Genomic DNA, 21,782 nt, shown 5'->3' with positions numbered 1-21,782 from the left:
TTTCTCAATTGTAACCTTAGTTGAATAAACAACTCAATTAAATGCTTTTAGAATAAGCGTAAGACAATATGATCATAATAGTAATGACTTATTCATATTGATTGGATATGATTTCAACTGTACCGGATGATAATTTTTACAAAATATTCAAGCAACGGTTACATGATAAAAGTAATATATTCTTCCGGTCATTTTTATAAAAGACATTTCACCTTTCTAGATTGATTGAATAATTAATATATTTGATAGTATATAGCTGATACCTTATGTATTCAATTAATCTAGAAATGTGAAGTGGATCTTATAAAAAGACTAGATGGAATAATTTATAAGGCTTATCTTCATGCTTTTCCCATTCATGAGATGAGCAAAAGTAGCATATTTAAACTATTAACAAGAGACTTTGATTTCTAGTTTAGTTCTTTTAAGTTGATACTTTATATATCTGCATTGAAAACATGCAAACAAATTTATGAGATAAAATCTAAAGTGAAACTTAATTTACAAAGAGTTACATAAGCAAGAAGACAAGATCAAATAATACTTTTTCTTAAACATTGTATTTTGAATTTTAAATGCTATAAATTCATATTATCGAGTAGTTAACTTTCGATCACTAGATGTGGCTAGGATTAGAGTCCTTTAATCTCACGCAATGCATCCCTCAAGCATGACACATCCCATCACATATTGCAAAATTCATAGACTTCAAATAGTGACTTAGTTGGCACTTATCACTTATGCCTATCTAATCTAATAATCTTTGTATTGTACAATCAAAGAACGTTAATATCATATTCATATCACATTATACAATGTCAATGTGTCTTACTCGGGTATAAGATACTTCATCACATGATTTCATTATAAACTTTGTTGAAAATATCATACACAAAATATAGAAAAATAGCATTTCCCACTAAGTTTTTTTTTTTACCAAACGTATGAAGTTTTCAACAGTACCTTTTAGTAATGATTAATCTTTATCGAAAAATTTATAAAGTATACAAGATAGATTCTTCCCTTTTAACCGATTTTATTTCATATACCGAAGCCAAAAATTAAACTTTTAACCATCTGTTTAAGGAGTTCAAAATCTTATTACTCGAACAAATTTATTTTCGGTAAGAATCACACTTATATTGCTCCAAACAGTTTAACCATCACTAACGATTTATAAAAACATATTTTGTCTTTTTCTCATGTTTCACTCTTACAAATTCTGTCCAAAAGTCACAATATCCTTTAAAGGCAAAAATTTTAAAAATAAATAAATTATAAGTGCTCTTTTAATTTAAAAGAAAACAAACTTACACACTTACAATTTAAATAAATTCACATTAAAATTGAACTAGTACTACTTCCCTTATTCCTGAAACTTTTTCATAATGCATGTTACTCATATACTTTGTCAAGAAAATAAACAATTCATTCCATCACTTGGCATGTAAGAAGGTAATGAGATTTTGAGCTTTAACTAAAGAGTGTAATAATAAAATTATAATGCAAAATGAAATTAAAGGGTTTTTTTTATAAGAAAGTTTAGGTAAAAAAAAGTTAAAAAAAACAAATGGGCCAAGCAAAGTCTGTACAAAGGTGTATCCATATGGGCTCCTATATTTGAGGAGATGGAGTATCTGGCTTAGGTGCAAAATAAAGTATTTAGAGGATGCAAAACAAATATAAAAGTGGGTTTACCTCTCGATAGAGAAATGTTGAAGTTCATCCATTATTTTTTACAACGGTGTGAATTAGCAACATACATTTTTAAATGAGTGTTTATATCTACTTTTTTTAGAAGAATGTTTTAGTAACATGCATCTTAAGTGTATTTAATTATTTTTTAGTTATAATTTACTAACAGACACCTTATAAAAAATAAATATGTGTAAATAGGAAACCTCTAATATAGACCCCTTTGTTTAATGTCCACCATAGTCCTCACTAATTCCCTGTAATAGTGGGTACAAATCACTTTTCAATTTTTGCCTCCATTTCAAATTGCACAGCCTCCCTGACTTGAATGTTGGGCAGTGGTTTGAAAATAACATTAGTAGAAAGGTGGATAATAATGAGGAAACGGCTTTTTGGAAAGACAAGTTGCTAGGTGAGGAACCTCTTATTGTCTGATTTAGACTAGACTAGCTATTTGACTAACTGTTGATAAAAATATTGCGGCGGGCATGTATAGGAGGGGGTGGGGTGTGGGGAAAGAGGGGTGCATATGGCATCGACACTTTTTCTTGTTGATTGATGATCAAGATAATTGGAAGTGGGGTCTTCTGAATTTTATAAAGGGTATTCAATTAACGAAGCTTATCATTTACTAACTTAATAGCTAGAAATTCTGTCCTTAAAGTGAATATGTGGTGTATTCGGGGTTCAAACCGGTTTCCTATATAAATAATGCAATGTTCCTACCAACTGAAAAATTATCTCTTGTAACCACGATTTCTCAACAACATTTAATTTTTATTAGGAATATCATCTAATAAATTAATGACAGAAAGTAAGGCTTAATAATGTAATATCAATTGAGAATAAACATAAACTTTTGAATAGAGTTGCTCAATTTGCTTGGGATTAAATATTCTTCACAACCAACAATGAATTAAGTGATAAGGGTTATAGGCTCTTTTAAGTCATTGGCTAAATATTTGATTTCCAACTCTTATGTATGGATAAAATTTAATAGAAGAGAATAATTTATTTTATGTGCTCTACGAGTTCTCTGATGAAAATTAATTACCACTAAATGAAAGTAAAATTTCCGTACTTATAATATAATGATAATAATAATTCTAGAGGGATGTTACATATTTGAGTTCCTAATTAAAGATATATATATATATATATATATATATATATATATATATATATATATATATATATATATATATATATATATATATATATATATATATATATATATATATATATATATATGGGGGCTGCTAACTTAGACCCAGTTGGGTCTAAATTAGCAAAGTGCACCTTTTCAGTTGGACCAAAATACCCATTCTTTTTAATTAATTAACCAAATTACCATCAATGGACGCGGATCCAGTGTCGCGCGCGTACCGCAGGACCATGGTTACAGGCTGTTGATTTCCATCAGACAGCCAAGATCTGATCTCATCAAGACTGTCTGATCAATCAGACAGCCCAGATCATCCGAATCCATCAGATTCCAGCGTGTGCACCACACTGGATTACACCCTGGAGAGAAGAATCTACTTTTTAAAAGCAGGACACGTGTCGCTGTCTGATTGGCTGGGCGTGATTTTTTTCCATTTAATACTTTGAACTCAATTATTTCGTTGTAAATTAATTTTTTTATTTTTTTTTTATACCAAAATTCATAATTTTTTTTTCTCTACAAATAGAGACTTGGTTCGTTTGATTTGGACACAGAAAAAAAAACCCAATTTTTCACTATCTTAATCTCATTTTCCACTACCTTACATCAACTCACTGAAACCATTCTACCAGGAAAATGGTTTCAGAGTACAACTTACTGAAACCATTCTACCAGCAAAATGGTTTCAGAAGCAAACACAATTAATAAATTACTCACTGAAACCATTCTACCAGTAAAATAGTTTCAGAGTACAACTATGTGCAACCATTCTACAAGCTAAATGGTTTCAGAAGCAAATAACTAATAATCAACTTACTGAAACCATTCTACCAGCAAAATGGTTTCAGATTACAACTCTCTGAAACCATTGTACCAGATAAATGGTTTCAGAAGCAAACACAATTAATAAATTACTCATTGAAACCATTCTACCAGTAAAATGGTTTCAGAATACAACTATGTGCAACCATTCTACCAGTAAAATGGTTTCAGAAGCAAACATTAGTTTTTAATTACCGTTTTATCTCATTTAATTAACTAAAAATAGTTTCAGGTCTCCAAAAATTTCATAAAATATACCAAAAGTTCCAGAATATTATCTACTATTTTCCTGGTATAATGGTTTCAGTGAGTTGGTTGAGTGGTGCGTGTTAAATTACAACACACAAGTAACGTATTTAGTAGACAAAAAATGAGATTAAGGTAGTGAAAAATTGCATTTTTTTTCGGTGTCCAAATCAAACGAACCAAGTCTCTATTTGTAGAAAAAAAAATTATGAATTTTGGTATAAAAATAAAAAAATAAAAAATTAATTTACAACGAAATAATTGAGTTCAAAGTATTAAATGAACAAAAATCACGTCCAGCCAACCATTGTGTGACACGTGTCCTACTTTTAAAAAGCAAATTTTTTTTTCCAGGGTGTAATCCAGTGTGGCGCACGCGCTGGAATCTGATGGATCAGGATGATCTGGGCTGTCGGATTGATCAGACAGTCTTGATGAGATCAGATCTTGGCTGTCTGATGGAAATCAACGGTCTGTAACCATGGTCCTTCGGTACGCGCGCGACACTGGATCCGCGTCTATTAATGGGTATTTTGGTTAATTAATTAAAAAGAATGGGTATTTTGGTCCAATTGAAAAGGTGCACCTTGCTAACTTAAACCTAACTAGGGTCTAATTAAGTTAGAAAACCCCTATATATATATATATATATATATATATATATATATATATATATATATATATATATATATATATATATATATATATATATATATATATATAGAGTCAGGATCCGTTGACACCAACTAGTTTGACACCAAATGTTACATCTCTCAATAACGTTTTAACCGATATAAATTTTATAAAATCCACCGTTGGATTGAAAGTTTACATCATATAGATCATTTGTGTAAAATTTCAAATAAATCCAAAATCATTTGATATGTTATTGAGATACATCAAAATTAACGGTTTTTGTATTTTTTTAAATGCCGTTAATCTTTATGTGTCTCAATAGCATATCAAATGATTTTGGATTTGTCTGAAATTTTACACAAATGATCTATATGATGTAAACTTTCAATCCAACGGTGGATTTTATAAAATTTATATCGGTTAAAACGTTATTGAGAGGTGTAACATTTGGTGTCAAACTAGTTGGTGTCAACGGATCCTGACTCATATATATATATATATGAATAATGCTAGCAACACACTCTTTAACAAACACACTCCAACACACTCTTTTTTATTGGTTGAAATTCACATGGGTCCTATAAAAAAATGTGGACCCATATAAATTTTAACCAATAAAAAAGAGTGTGTTAGAGTGTGTTTGTTATTGGAGTGTGTTGCTAGCACTCCTCATATATATATATATATATATATAGGAGAATGTTAACTTGTGCCCTTAAGGCACATGTTAAGGAAGCAAAAATAGAAATTATTAAATGCTAATTTGTGCATTTTGACTTTTGAAGCATTAAATTTCTTGTATCATTAAATGTTAAATTTCTATTTTGGTATATCTTAACATGTGCCCTTAAGTTAACAAGACCCATATATATATATAGGCAAATCTATTTCTCACGATGTTGTAGAATCATATAATATGTTAGGGACATGCAAGATATCATATTGAAAGAATTATTTCTTCACTACTATTTCTGGATGAGTCATGTTGGCGGAGTTGGAGGGAAAGTCAAGGCAGTGTTAGATAGGGGGTGTGTCGAAACACACATAGAGAAGAGGTGTATAAGGTAGAAAAAATTTCGGGACTCTAAGCAGTAAAAATTATCCAATTTAGTCACTTACGTTTATTTTATGTTTCAGTTTAATCTCTCACATTTACAAAATATTAATTTGGTCTCTTACATCAGTTTCCCTCAGTTTTCCCATTAACACCGTTTGAACACTCCAAGGTAGCTGACGGATTTCATATGTGGACAGACACTTAGCTAATAATATTTTGACTTAACTACATATTTAGTGTCTTACGTTTATTCTAAGTTTTAATTTGGTCCATTAGGTTTATTTTATATTTCAAATTAGTCCCTTACGTTTCCACATATGTCTGTCCACATATGCAATCCGTCAGCCACGTAGAGAGTTCAAACGGTGTTAGTGGAAAACTGACGGAAATGACTAACTAATGTAAACGGTGGAAACGTAAAGGACCAAATTGATACTTTATAAACGTAAGAAAACAAATTGAAACATAAAATAAACATAAGGGATCAAATCTGTAGTTCAACCTAAATAATACTAATTCATGTCTTACTAACATGTCATGCTTATCCGTTCCCGTGTTGCTTCCATTACATCTTAAATTTTAATTAGTTTTCACGTCATATATTTTTCTATTTTGCAGTTTTATCGGCCGATTTATTGGAAAATTTCTAACTTTATTTATCTATTTATATTATATTTATCTATTCAAATTAATGTTACAATGTCGTTTTTTCAAAAAAAGTCAGTATACATTTAAGAGTATCACGTCAAAGGCTATTTAGCGCAATTTACTTCACGTTATCAATATTCCAGCTAATTAAATGAACTACGTACTCGCTAATTCATTGAAAAATTTCTCGGTGATATTTGTTTTCTTGTACTCGCTAAATGAACTACATACTTTTATTAATTACAATTACTTTTTTACAATGTCGTGTTTCAAAAATCTTCTATACGCATATAAAAGCATTGTTAAATTACTAAATTTTGTTACTTTTGATAAAATTATTTTGATTTTTTCTATAATAATGCAACTATATTATTCCATATTACTTATTTCTTTAGGGTTAAATATTTTATTGTCTCTACAACATAGAAATCTTCTAATTTTAGTCCTTAATTTTAATAAGTTTTTTAGTCCCTGCAAAACATTAATGTAAATGTAACTTAGATTGAAACTCAATAAATTTAAGAATAAAAAATGAGTTAACTATACTAAATCAAATTATTTAATGTCTTCATTCATTACATCACCATCATTACTAACTCCGGAATACGTAACTACAAACATCGTCTCCATCTGATTCTCCACGTAATCAAACCCATCAACTTTCACCTACACCCTACCACACAAGATCCCACATCCACATCATCACAAACAAACATCCAACCGTTTATATCAAACCGTGCTACTCACTCTCCATCAAACGCGCGTGAAAGAAAGTAGTTTCAGACACACTCACTCTTCTTCGCTCACTCCTTTATCTATCCCTCAACACAAAACACTATTCCCTCAAAAAAACACAGCGAGAAAATAAGAGAAAGTGTTTTCTAGAGAGAGAGAGAGAGAGATTCTAGAGAGAGAAACTAGAGAGAGAAACTAGAGAGAGAAAGAAAAACAGTGTGTGTGAGAGTGTTTTGTTTTGTGTGTTACTTTCTGAAATGGCCGCCATGCCGTTGGGGCCGCACCACCATCAACCACCGCAACAACCACCGTTACCGCTACCGTTACCGTTACCACAGCAACAGTTACAGCAACCACAAACACTGAATGAGCCGATGAAAACGACCGCGGCTAATGGCGTCTCCGATATGAACACCGATAAGGTAAATTTTCATTTCTCATTGTAAACAGTTTTCCTTTTTTAGTTACAGTTCAGTTTTCTTCGATCGTTGTTGATCCGTTAAGTAAACCTCCGTTTGAGCTTCCTCGTCGGCGATCTAGTAATTTTTGTTACTTCGGAAGGTTAACTTACTTCGCCGGAGAAGATTTTCCCCGGCCAAGATCGGAGTAGTTCTACGGTGAACTATTAGTAATGATGGTTTATTATTCTTAAGGAATCGTGAAATTTAAACATGGAAATTTTATTTGTAATTTTTGTTGTGCTTTTAACGGTTGAGATCTTAGGGTTGAAAATTTGAAGTTAGTTCATGGTGCTTTTTGTTAATTGGTCCAGAAAAGAAAAAATAATGAAAATGTGGAATCATATGCTTTAATTAATTTAGGCTTAATTTGTAATTAAGCTAAGTTGTTTTTTCAGTTAATTTGTATTTTAAATGTGAAATTAAAATGACATTGGTAAATATTGTAATTTAGGCTTGTTATGTTATTTTGGTATAGTTTCTATTTATATTTTTGGTTCCTTGCTTAAAATGGAGTTTCCTTGATTTTTTGGTGGATTGTTGTTTCGAATGGTTTTTAATTTGCTTCAGGGAATTAGTGTCTTTAGATTCTCTCTCTTTTTTCTGCATTGTCTCTTAATTGATATTGAAGTTTTTCTTTGCCATGTGATGCTTTCTTGTGAACTGTGGTAACCTCGTATGACTTTATCTGTGCATATATCTTTGAATTCTTTACACTTAACCCTTCTTCGGTTTTGCGTTTTAATTGGTGGCTGTTGTCCGCTTCTGCTGGTTAAGTTCCATTGCTGTGCGTTTCTCTTGTCATATGCGTTAAATTAATGCAGGATTTTAAGATACCAATGTCTTTAATTTTTTTGTAGATAAACTTGCAACATCTGATCTTAATTTGTTACGCAGGAGTGAGTCCAAAATTTTGACTACTAAATTGTCTGTGTATATATATAGTCATGTCCATTAATGAATTTGCTGAATCATACTATCCGGTAGGAAACGTCTTATTGATGATAAGTTATTAAGCAAATTTTGACAATTAGTTATTAACTCGATAAGCAATTACGGGGATTGTATTGGAAAGAGTTTGTTCTTTTATTTCTATTTTAGGAGAATTGATTTACCAAATTAAAGATCTATATATTGCTATTAATTGCAGGAAATGTCGGCTACTGTCGTTGACAGTAATGATGCAGTCACTGGTCACATAATCTCAACTACCATTGGAGGCAAAAATGGTGAACCTAAACGGGTGTGGGCAATGTTTTAACCTTCTTCATTCTTAATTTTGCATTTCTAAAAACCATCTTTGTACTTTAAGCCTTACTATAAGTTAATATTTTTGATAGAGTGTCCATCTAAAAATGTTAGTAGTCACTTAGAAATTGGGTTATTTCATCGGTTCCTATCTAATCTTGTAGGCTCTTTCCTCAGCTTCTTTTGCTTATTCATAGTTTTTGGTTCCTCATTTTTTGCTCTAATACCACTTGCAGACAATCAGTTACATGGCTGAACGTGTTGTTGGGACGGGATCATTTGGGATTGTTTTCCAGGTAAGGATAAATGAAGTATTAACTTTCAAGGTGATAACTCCTCTGCTTTCTCTTATGTCAAGTATCTAATATTTTTTTACACCCCCGGGGTGTGTATCTACATTTTTGACATGAAACAGGCAAAGTGCTTGGAAACTGGTGAGGCGGTGGCTATAAAGAAGGTTTTGCAAGACAAGCGGTACAAAAATCGTGAACTGCAGTTAATGCGTGTATTGGATCACCCAAATGTAATTTCCTTGAAGCACTGTTTCTTCTCTACAACAAGCAGAGACGAACTTTTTTTGAACCTGGTCATGGAATATGTCCCTGAGACGATGTACCGAGTTCTAAAGCACTACAATAATATCAACCAAAGAATGCCCCTAATCTATGTGAAATTATATACATACCAAGTATGGGGTCTTCTCTGTTAACATTTAGGTTTTGTATGTTGTTTCTCACTTTTTTCATTTGAAATTATGTAATTATTGTGTTGCATGTGAACTTTAGATATTCAGAGGACTAGCATATATCCATACTGTTCCAGGAGTTTGCCATAGGGATGTCAAGCCCCAAAATCTATTGGTAAGTTATTTATTTGCTATATATTTTGTCAGATGAGCTGTATTCTTTTATATTTTCAACCTATTGTGTGTTTGTACCGTAGGTTGATCCACTCACTCACCAAGTTAAGCTTTGCGATTTTGGGAGTGCAAAAGTTCTGGTATGCCGGTCTTCAGTCTTTTTGTGCATATGATTACTTATATATGTATGCTACTGTTTTAGGGTTGGAATATTGAAGTCATATGCTACCTAGCCATCGATCATCATTAGAAAAGCTCATTAAGATCCATAAGTGCACTCTTAATTTTGCATTAGTTTTTTTTGAACAAGTTTGCATTAGTGATAATGACATTTCAATAATTATTCATTAAAATGTCAATGTTGCTATCAATCTGGACCCCGGTTTTGTTCTGTTTTCCTATAATGAGAATAAATTGAAAGGATATTAGTTGGAATTAGATGCCAATTTTGGTTCTAGCTATTTTTTTATAGGTAAATGTTTATTAAGTCGGTGGTTGTGAGTTTCCAGATTTTAATCCTAGACCTCTTAGTAAGAACTATTTCAGCGTCCTTTAACTCACCAACCGGGCTACCTACTTGGGACTGTGTTTCTAGTTATTTGGTTAGAAAAGATAAAGTATAATGATAAGGGAGATTCTATGGTACATTCCTTTTTTAGACTGTTTTGGTGCAGTCCTTTTTTTTAACCAATAAAATTCATTTTAATTCTCACATCAACGCAAGTCTATGGTAAGTCCTTTTTTTAACAAACTTTTATTTATTACATATGAGTCCCCCATCAAGTAAATATTCATTTACAAATTACAAACAAAAATAATAATTTACCAAGTCTATGATAAGTTAGTACTATTAGTTCTGAAAATTATGGCAGACTTATAACCCGATTGAAATTTGATCAAACCTAATTATATTTGCATCTTTTGTTAATTATATTTTCATATATATGTTGGTACGGCAGCGATCTATTACTCAACAAAATTTCAACTATGATATAATTAAATGGAGCTGGAGTTAATCTATGGTGTTGTTAACACCGTTGTGCTCAGAAAGTCAGCCACTGCAGCTAGCAATACACACAAAAGTATATCTACAGAACCTCATCAAATATAAAAGCAAAATTTAAGAAAATGATTTCAGAAAAAGATGCAGTGCAGGTAGGCTATTCTCAATGTGTTGCAGTTATAAATTGAATGGATTGATCATGTGTGGAAACTAAACCATGGGATTGATCATCACCTACTTTTCTCGGAGACAAAACACCGCACAACTTGACCAAACACAAGAGCAGCTATATCTATTCAAACATATTCCCGGCTCGCAATTGAAAATCAAATTTATATAAAGACAACAAATTATATTCAAAAACAAATTAAACCATAAACCCTAATTCCCAAATTGAAATCAAATTGATTCTTAATAAATAATTACACATAAATATAACAAACATTCCATATAACAAACATTTCAGTTTCGTATTTACCTTAGCAATTGTCTTTTTGATAGACCACACACAAACTTATTTTCCAATCTTGCCGTCGAATGGAGTTCCGTTCGCGAAAACAATGATGAACGCAGATGATGAACAACGAAGTTTCAATTTTAGTGATGATGAGCGCAGGTGATGAACAGAGAAGTTTCAATTTTAGTGATTTTGAGACTTAGAGATGAAAGCAGGTGATGATGAACAGAGAAGTTTCAATTTCTTTTCCTTCTTTTTTTTTTTTTTTTTTTTTTTTGATATCGTAGAAAGCCAGGTGACTTTGTTTTTTGTTTTTTTTACAAAAAACAATTTAAATATTGGGATAGTTTTATAACTTTTAATATGTTATGGACTTAGTTGAAATATTATTTGATATAAAGATACATGGTAGGTACCATATAAGTGGTTTGTACTATATAATTTAAAATTAGTCAATACTTCATCCTCATTGGTTAGATTAAGACTGCACCAAAACAGTCCAAATAAGGGGCTGCACCATAGAATTTTCCTAATGATAATACTTCTATGTCAGGTCAAGGGTGAAGCAAACATTTCATACATATGTTCACGGTACTATCGGGCCCCAGAACTAATATTCGGTGCGACAGAATACACAACTTCTATTGATATCTGGTCAGCTGGTTGTGTCCTTGCAGAGCTTCTTCTAGGCCAGGTTGTTAAACTTTGTTGGAAACTTGTACACATTTCTTGTACATAATAACTGTTTTCTCTATGTCATGAGAGATGTTATATTGAGTTCTCATAGTTTCAAATGTTTCTTTAGCCACTATTCCCAGGAGAGAATCAGGTGGACCAACTTGTGGAAATTATTAAGGTAATGCCCTGTCTATGTTCACGGTGCCTAAATGTATGAGTCTAGTTACAAAGTTATTTATTCGGGCATCTTCTTTTAGGTTCTTGGTACTCCAACTCGAGAAGAAATTCGTTGTATGAACCCTAATTATTCCGATTTTAGATTCCCCCAGATTAAAGCTCATCCTTGGCACAAGGTAGTTGCATACTTTGCCAGTGCTCCTTTTGCTTTTTAACAATAGCCTGTCGTCAATAGGTGATTGATGGAATTTGTTGAATGATCTATGTTTCAGGTTTTTCACAAGCGCATGCCTCCTGAAGCAATTGACCTTGCATCAAGGCTTCTTCAATATTCACCAAGTCTTCGTTGCAGTGCAGTAAGTAGGGAAAACCCATATGAAATATTCCATTAATTCTTTCTCATTGCTATGAGGATTAGATCCACGTGCCTTAGTATGCCATATTTTAGTACGATAATTAGTTTCTGTGATGTTTTCACAATGGGGTTTCATTTTACTCATTATATTGTACTCCCTCCGTCCCAAAATATAAGCAAAAGTGAGTCAATGAAACTTGATGTATTTGGTTAAAGATTTGGACCAAATACATTCACTTTTGTTGACCAACTTTTGCTTATATTTTGGGACGGAGGGAGTATATTATTTTGAAATTACTCATGGATTTTATTATTCAGCTGGAAGCATGTACACATCCTTTCTTTGATGAGCTTCGAGAGCCCAGTGCTCGGCTTCCTAATGGTCGTCCTCTGCCTCCTCTTTTCAACTTTAAACAGGAAGTATGTATCTAGTTGCCAAATCGGTTTCTTCTATCAATAAAATGTTTGGAACTGCGGTGGAAGGTCTGCACTGCAGAAGCTTCAAGTTATAGTTTCAAACACACTGCATTGAAGGAGCAGCTGTCATTGCAGTTCCAAACACATCTTAAATTAGAAGTGAGGCTTTTAAACTAGCTAATGTATCTGATATGTTTAAACTTTATAACTGCAGTTATCTGGAGCATCCCCTGAACTGATCAATAAACTGATCCCAGAGCATGTCAGGCGGCAAACTGGTCTCGGCTTTTCCCATATCCCGGCTAGCACATAAATGTAAAGAGATAATTAATGAAACAATGAGTCAACCCCTCTAGTTATTAATGTTAAATACAGGTCCCCGTTATGGTCAATAGATTAGGATTCAGGCCTTATATATGAAGTTTTCCTCCAAACCCGAATCACCCCTCTCCCCGAAGATGTATGTATACATGTACTGGCTGCTCAATGTAACCTGAAAAATGTTGATTCTGTCTAATATTTCATTCTAGTTAAAGAATGCTTACACCTTGCATTTTTACATTATCTGTCAATTTCATTAAGTTAGGAGCAGTCGAAATAGTGTTGTCTACAATGGTATGGTTATGGCTAGCTATAGTTCATAAAAAGTTTTGAAGGGTCGAGCTAGTATTTTAGCTTGCTTTTTATGTGATCAGATTATTTTTTGTTTGAACATGCAATGATATCTTGATTTGAAGCTAAATTTAGCCATTAATTATTCAGTGGTCTACGCTTAAGTAGCTTCTTCATTCTACAAAAGAATCAGATTATTTTAAACGATAAAAGGAATTAGTACAAAATGTTGACAAGAGAAGAGAAAACGACTTATTTGTTGTACGTAGGGTATGCCACGAGAGTGACACTTCTATGGTTATTGAGGAGGCCAATAACGACAGTGTAAAATTAGATAGACATGGATGACAATGACTATCATATCCAATGACTAATAGCAAAAAATAATTATGAACATAAATTTGGTCAAATACCACACACACTAACATGTTCTACTCAAATCATACAAGTTCTAGAGGTAAAAAACAAGGATTGAATATGTTTTTGATCATATAAATATTTCCATTTGTTTTTAGTCATTATAAAAAATTTCAGTAAATTTTAACCCCTCAAATATTTGTTTGTTATGTTAGAAGCATCAATTCAAACTTGAAACAAATTTATTAATTATTCACCATGGCATACTTGTAGAAGTTAGGTAGAAGTACCAAGTTGAGATTCAAATAAATAAGGAGATAAAGCTAGGCCATGATTAGCGAGGAGATCAGCTACTTGGTTACCTTCTCTATATATATGTGAGTTATCATACAATTCATCTGTCTGAGAAGAATCATAGCATTGTGCAACCTATTCCTTAGAGCATCTCCAACGGTGATACTACTTTAGGTATCATACTTCAATAAAAAGTTGTCCCTACAATGTCATGTAATATTTATGCAACTCATACATATTTTGCTCCAATGATAATACCACTTTTTGAGTATCATACATTAATAAAAAAAATGGTCCCTTCTATATTTATTTTTTTATTTTGTCTAAATAAAAATAAAAATTAATTTAATTGAATAAATATATAAATAAATAAATTTTGCAATATGATGCATGCATACATTATATATTTCATAGTATTCATGTGCCAAGCGCGTGCCGGACCACGAACAATTGAAAACCGGGCTTGTAGTATTCCAATTGCAAATTTTTATACATATTAGAAATATCATCAAATTAACATCCAACTATAAGAAGAAAAAATCTTTTTTGCACTGTTGTGGAAGAAACAAAATTGAAAGAAAACTTATGAAATGAAAGATGCCAAAGAAATAAAACCTTCCTATATTGAAAAAAAAAAGAAGAAAGAAAACCAAGATCAACAAGCATTGAATGTCAACGGTAATATTTGTGACACATATGGAAACTATTTAATTGAATTTGTATACCAAAAAAAAAAAAATTAAATTGATGATACGATACCTTATTTAAGGTACCAGTATCATCAATTTTGATATCCTATGTGTCACGTCATGGAACTCCAATGATAAAAAATTAAGGCCACGTATCATTAATATATGAAACTCTCTTAGATACCCGTATTGAAAGATGCTCTTAGAGCTCAAGTTAATGAGTATCAAAATTTTTGAAAGCCAAAACCACTAGGGCCGAGTCTGTTTCAATCCTAAGATTAGTCCAATTCATCTGATATGCAAGTTTAATGGGGAATTGGTTCTCTCAATTGTGATTTATATTTGAGAAAATAAAGTGTAATATAATACCATCTAAATTTATTTTCTCTAAATTTTTATATGTTTTTTTCGCTTGATCAATGGTAACAAACCACACTTTATTCTCTCAAGTATAAATTACACTCGAGAGAATCCATTCCCGTTCAATGGCATTCAAAGCACCGCAAAGTTCTGCTTGGTAAGAGGAAGTAATTCCTAAGGGTTCAGCAAAGGCAAATAACAACCCGACATCATGATTTCTAAAAATTCCACCACAAGAAGGAATACCTGAATTTCTCTTAGATGCTCCGTCTATATATTGCACTTGGTCCATTTAATAAGGGAGGCTGCCACATAATTTCTTTAAGGGTCTTGTTAACATGTGCATATAGGGCACATGATAAGGTATCTTAATATAGAAATTTAATATTTAATGATACAAGACATTTAATGCTTGAAAAGTTAAAATGCACAAATTCTAAGGCATAATTTCTATTTTTACTACCTTAACATGTGCCATAACATGTGCCATATATGCACATGTTAACATTCTCCTTTCTTTAATTACATGAGGTTTAGGGTGGTGAATAGTTACCTACCTTAAAGTGCTTTAGTATGATGAAATCTCTTATGGAATTTGTAGAAGATAGTGCTATTCCGAGACAAAGAAGTACTCTTTCGTCCCAATTTGATTGACACGTTTGATTATTTCACGCATGTCGATGCATAACTTTAACGATTAATATTTTAAATTGTATTATAGTGAAAATTATAAAAATTTGATATTTTAAAAATAATCATCGAGACGAATCAAACAACATCTTATATGCTAATATTTATTTTTGTTTATTAGTAGATAAATAAGGTCAAAGCAACATATGTAAATAGTGCACAACAGTCAACTGTGTCGATCAAATTGGGACGGAGAGAATAAGAACAAAAAACAAAATTCGAGATGTTTATGGAACCAAAACTTGTTAAAAAAATTTATAGGAACTAAAAACAAAGTTCGAGATATTTATACGATTTGAAAATAAATAAATCATTAAATAAAAAATTTGAAAATAAATATACGTATTAAATAATACAATAATATTTTTAAATAAATTACTCAGTCAAGTCAAATCAATGAACACATTAATTGCGAATGTTAACTTCTCCGGAATTTGTGATCAAACGAACACGTTACAACATTACAACACACAACTCTATATACTTCATTCCGCAAAAAAGATGTAATATAAGTGATAAGTGATTGAGAAGGAAGAAGAAGAAGAAGTATCTAAGTCAAGCCATCCTGCATTAATTAATTTAAGGTACTACATCTCTTTAAAATAAATTTATGTTTACCCTCATCTCTTTATAAATGTATGATGTATATTATCTGATGAACATGCATATATACGTTGTTATTGTGATAAATAGTTAAAAAAGCATGGAAGAAAGCAAAATCAAAACCCTTTTTGGGTTCTTTTCATTCTTCATCAATATCAATAAAAAAAAAAGCATGGAAAAATGTAAATCGTCTCAGCCAATGAATCCAAGGTACTCGATCCCTTTAATTTACCTTTCGGCAATTCTACACACACATATAGAGAAGATCAAATTACACCTCAAATGTTACATCGTTTAATAACGCTTTAATGAATACAAATTTTAAAAAATTAACATATAGATCATTTATGTAAGTTTTACAAAATTCTAAAATCGTTTGATATCTCATTAAGGAAGATCAAGATCGACGGTATTTAATAAAAACGCATAAACCGTTAATCTTGATTGATCTTAATAACATATAGATTTTTGTAAAACTTAACATAGATGATCCGTATGATATAAACAGTGGATTTTGTAAAATTTATATTCATTAAAGCGTTATTGAGCGGTATAACATCATTTAAATGTTATATTGATGTAATTTGATTTCTCCCTATATATATAAAAGAGCGACTCCAATGAGAACACTTGGTTATTGTGAGAAATGAGAACAATTGATCACAATCATTAAATTACAATCAATACAAATTAATGGTTAGATCATATTTGTTAAAAAAAGATATACGACTAGAGTTAATCACTCAATTCATCCAATTCAATTAATTCCTTCTTTTTTTTTTTTTTTTGAAATCTCGTGACCTAATTAATAATATACTCTCATATAAGCTCCATTGTTGTATATGTATTAAAAATAAGTAAAAGAAATTCATGGATCGTGATTATGCTTCAATAGCAAAATTTTGCACGGGTATTTGAGTAATCTCTAACCTCTACAAGTTATCAAAATTGTTAATCAGTCGTGACAATCTCTAATGACAGTGGCTTAATTTCACGAGAGACATAGATTTATTAATATATTTAGCAATTTCAAAGAAGAAGAAGAAGAACAAATATGCGGCAATGAAGGTTTTCATACGAGATTTAATCGTGAAAGATAGGAATTGAATTTAATGATTCTCCTTAATAAACGTAATTGAGTGGTTGTGATCTAACCATTAATTTTCATTAATTGTAATTCAATGTGTTTTTTTTTTTAACAAGACAAAATGAGATATATTAACAAAAGAATAATGCTAGCAACACACTTTTTAATAAACACATTCCAACACACTCTCTTTTATTGGTTGAAATTCACATGGGTCCCATAAAAAAATGTGGACCCATATAACTTTTATGGGATCCATATAAAATTTAACCAATAGAAGAGAGTGTGTTAGATTGTGTTTGTTAAAGAGTGTGTTGCTAGCACTTCTCATTAACAAAAACATTCTCCTTGGCCGTTGTTCTCATTTCTTACGATAACCAAGTGTTCTCATGGAGTTAATTTTTGGCATGCTATGGAAAAAAATACAGTTGGAAGAGGATAACCCACTTTATGTGCCCCATAAATTCTCCGACGGAGATTAGTCATCACTAATAACGGTGGAAACTTCGTACCAGTATCATGAATAAAAAAAAACTAGATAAATCACTTATTCAATGAATTAAATGAAAAGAGAACATTTGTTTTTACTTATTACTCCCTCAAGTCTTTTTTATAAGAGACAATTAACTTTTTAGATTCATTCAATAATTAATGTATATGAGCTATAATATGGACCAAATACATCAATTTTGCAATGAATCTAAAAAATTGATCATATGTTATAAAAAGTACCGGATGGAGTATAATGAAAGTCGAAGGAAGTATATATATATATATATATATATATATATATATATATATATATATATATATATATATATATATATATATATGTGAAACCTCATGAACATATGTAACTATGTATGTATGTATATGTAGGTGCTTGATTAGCAACGAAAAGAGGCTTGCGCAAGTAGCCGTGAACTCAATGATGATGTGTTTTCTATTGCTATTCTATCCAGTACTAGATAAATTAGCTGATGATCGATTTCTGACAATCTTTCGTGAAACTTTCGTGATAATCTTTGTCATCGTGCCTGTTTTATGTTATCAACTAAACATGTATTATTTAACAACATACCACCCTCCTATTGACAACAACATTTTCGCAATCTTATACATACTACTGCTATCAAGTGCAACAACAATTATAGAATTGAGCTTTGTTTCGCAGATTGCTGCTACCACCATTTTTATCTCATGGGCGATCTTAATTATGATCATTGTTCATGTTAACTGGAAAGAGATCTCCGGTCTCAAATAGAATTTACAAATTCATGATACCAATTATTTTATTTGTGTCCTTTCCCTAGTTTGCAATATTTATTTATGGCATAGTGCACATTTTAAGTTCTTAATTGCACTATCTCAAAAAAAAAAACTGACTCACGAGAGTTTTTCTAATTTTTGTTATGTTTCTCATAAATTCTCTAATTTAAGAGTATATTTTATTCAAAATTTAATATATGTTCATGATGTTGATCGATCACCAATCTAATACCATATCAGCTTATATGTATACGCTACAACCTAAACTCTTGCTGATTGTTAACACTGTTGTCATAAGCTTTAGATGTGATGTTTAAAGCGTTGCCTATTCACTTATCCCACACTTCAAAAATCGTTGCTACACACTATTCTTTTAATTCACATTTCTTATATTATCAAAATTGTACTTTCACTCTTGTATCTCGGACATTATTAAATATTGACAATTATCAAATTTATTTAAAACAAATACATTAAATATCTTGAGATACAAATCACTTTTATTCACTACAAAAAAAAAATCACTACAAATAGTATAAAGCTAAACTCTTTAAAGGTAAATATACAACATTCCTAACTTGTAATCTCATTCCTATAGTTTAAAGTGCTTGTGAATGTAGAAATTCTACTATCCCTGATAATGAAGCTCTTAAGCTGGCTCTTTGTGCATGCATTTTGAACTTTAGTCCAGCTCTCAAAATGATAATGAACCGTTTTTTCTATTACGAATTTATAGCTTATTTTTCAAACGCTATTTCAATAAGCTTATGAGATTATAGCTTATAGCTTATATTTTTTTCTTCCATTTTTAACCTTTATTATTTTTTATGTGCACACATGATGTAGGCCGTCCAGGCATAGAAGGGAGACGAAGTGGAAACGTAATAAAAAATGCATACGAGAAAACATGAATCACTATTTTTTATGATAAAAAACATGGATCTAGTTGCTATTTTGTGAAGTTTGCTCAAAGATCGATCACTCAAATAACACATGTGCCGGAATTAGTTAATTACAGTACTTTGTAAGATAACATGCAATTTGAATTACATAACTTGTAACAAAAGAACTAATTACTAACACAGCAGCAAGTAAAAACATAAAGAGAGACAAGCCAATAACAGAAAACAAAAACAATAGCAGTAGAGCAATAGCAGATAGCAGAAAAATCACATCGTGGGAGCCTCATCGAATCGTACAATCTCCCGGATTCCATTCCCATTCATATAGTAAGCATGGTCCTTTTGCAGTCTTGTTAATAAACCATTGCCATGAAATGCGTTTAATGTAATCGACCACATCTTCCGTATTGATGACAACATTATTAAAGACACGATTGTTTCTCGCCTTCCAAATTGACCAAACATAAGCGAGCCAGACAATAGAGAAACCTTTCCTGATTTTTTTATTTGTTCCACTCCCAACAAGCACACACCATAGAACATCAATGCATTGGAGGGAAGCACCATAACCAACCTTAGCCATCTAGCAACAGCATACCAGATCGCAGCCGCATATTGGCAGTGCAAAAACAGATGTGTTGCGTTTCAGCCTCGCCACCACACATAGGACACATGACATCTGTATTCCGAATCACCCCTCCATGGAACAGGTTCTGTCTAGTAGGAATTTTATCCAATAACAATTGCCAAGCCAAAGCACTCACCTTAGAGGGAACCAGGCTCTTCCAAATATTCTTAAAAGTGAAAATTTCCAACGGCGTTCTCTCATACCAAGGCAGCAGGTTCTGTCAAGAAAAACATACGCGGATTTAACCGAAAATCCGTTGCCCCTGTCAAGACACCAGATCCACTTGTCATGCCTATCCACCAAATTAACATTTGCAATTAGAAGCATCAACTCATGAAGTAAAGTTTCCTCCCACACGAAAAAGTTTCTTCGCCACCGTAATCCCCACGTCCACACACCATTCACCCAGCTCCTGACATCCCATACAACATCTTCTTTTTGGACGGATATCCCGAAAAGACGAGGGAATCTTTGCTGTAATGATTGATCCCCTATCCACACCTCATTCCAAAACTATACTGAATTGCCGTTACCCAATTATTTGACTGCGAGTTGGCTGAACCACCCGAGACCTCTATCAAGCCTACAAATATCACACCACCAAGAGGAAGCCCCTGCCATAGCATCCCCCGTATCCAGCCTCACCTTGCCCAACACCCCCGATCCATTTTTCGCCACTACAATCTTCTTCCACATCTCCTCACCCTCTTCAAGCAACTTCCATCGCCACTTTGAAAGTAAACTGATGTTGACCAGTCGTATGTCGCGGATTCCCAACCCCCACTCCTGCTTTGTTTTGCAAATGTCCGTCCACTTCACCCAACTAATTCGTCGCCTTTTCGATGATCCTGTTAAAATGTAATTCATCTTGAATTTGTTAGTTAGTAGTTAAATAAGAGTTAGTTACAACTAACTTGAAGTTGGTTAGTTTGTTAGAAACTAACTTTGTTAGTTAGGAGTTTGTTAGGCCTAGTGGTTGAGCTTACTTGTTGTACAAGCCAACCACTATAAATGCATTAGAGTGCATTCATTTGTAATATACTTTTGTGGCCCAATAAGGAATAATAAAATTCTCTATTTTCCCTAAGTTTCATAATCAGTTCTTATCAAAATCATCAAGTAAAAAAGTTTCATCTTGTTCAACACAGTTTTTGCAAAACTGTGTGTGTGCTCAAGCTCAAGCCTTCCTCGCCTATGAGCTTGCCTTGCCTGTGCCTGCAGCGTGCGCGCCTGAGCCTGCTAAGCCTGCAGCCTGTGCTGGTGAACCAAGCATTCTTGCTTCAGCTGCGCCAACAATTGGCATCAAGAGCCTGGTTCAATCACAGGAAACAAGAGTGAATTGTGAAGGAATCAATTGGAGAAACACTAAGTGAAGCTGTGTAGATTGATTTCTTGAAGATTCAAGATGAATACTCAAGGTTTTGGTACGAACATTCTGATTCTTGATGGAAAGAATTGGGACAGATGGAGTGCAGTGATGAAGTCTTTATTTGGAGCACAAGAGTGTCTTGAGGTTGTTCTAAATGGATATGATGAGTTGGGAGCAAATCCAACCAATGATCAGAGAAACACATACAAAGAAAATAAGAAGAAAGACTGTAAGGCTTTGTTCTATATCCAGCAGAATTCTGATGC

At 32.3% G+C, this 21,782-nt stretch overlaps 1 protein-coding gene and 1 long non-coding RNA gene across 2 annotated transcripts; both read left to right on the top strand.

Moving 5' to 3' along the window:
• The first annotated feature begins 7,111 nt into the window (after positions 1-7,111).
• LOC123897701 (shaggy-related protein kinase eta-like) lies at positions 7,112-13,194 on the top strand. The gene is made up of 12 exons (XM_045948437.1): positions 7,112-7,426; positions 8,613-8,705; positions 8,947-9,006; positions 9,126-9,398; positions 9,496-9,570; positions 9,653-9,709; positions 11,583-11,723; positions 11,835-11,885; positions 11,965-12,060; positions 12,157-12,240; positions 12,558-12,659; positions 12,871-13,194. The coding sequence occupies exons 1-12, from the start codon at positions 7,262-7,264 to the stop codon at positions 12,967-12,969; spliced, it is 1,296 nt and encodes a 431-aa protein (XP_045804393.1). The 5' UTR covers positions 7,112-7,261; the 3' UTR covers positions 12,970-13,194.
• A 2,951-nt stretch (positions 13,195-16,145) lies between these two features.
• LOC123895388 lies at positions 16,146-18,313 on the top strand. Its single transcript, XR_006804336.1, has 3 exons — positions 16,146-16,242; positions 16,352-16,471; positions 18,228-18,313. It is a non-coding gene; the product is annotated as an uncharacterized LOC123895388 (long non-coding RNA).
• Positions 18,314-21,782: the final 3,469 nt, after the last annotated feature.

The sequence above is a fragment of the Trifolium pratense genome, linkage group LG7 (assembly GCF_020283565.1).
Source record: "Trifolium pratense cultivar HEN17-A07 linkage group LG7, ARS_RC_1.1, whole genome shotgun sequence".
Taxonomy (NCBI): domain Eukaryota; kingdom Viridiplantae; phylum Streptophyta; class Magnoliopsida; order Fabales; family Fabaceae; genus Trifolium; species Trifolium pratense.
The sequence above is the reverse complement of the archived record's forward strand: the minus strand, read 5'-3'. Positions and strand labels throughout refer to the sequence as shown.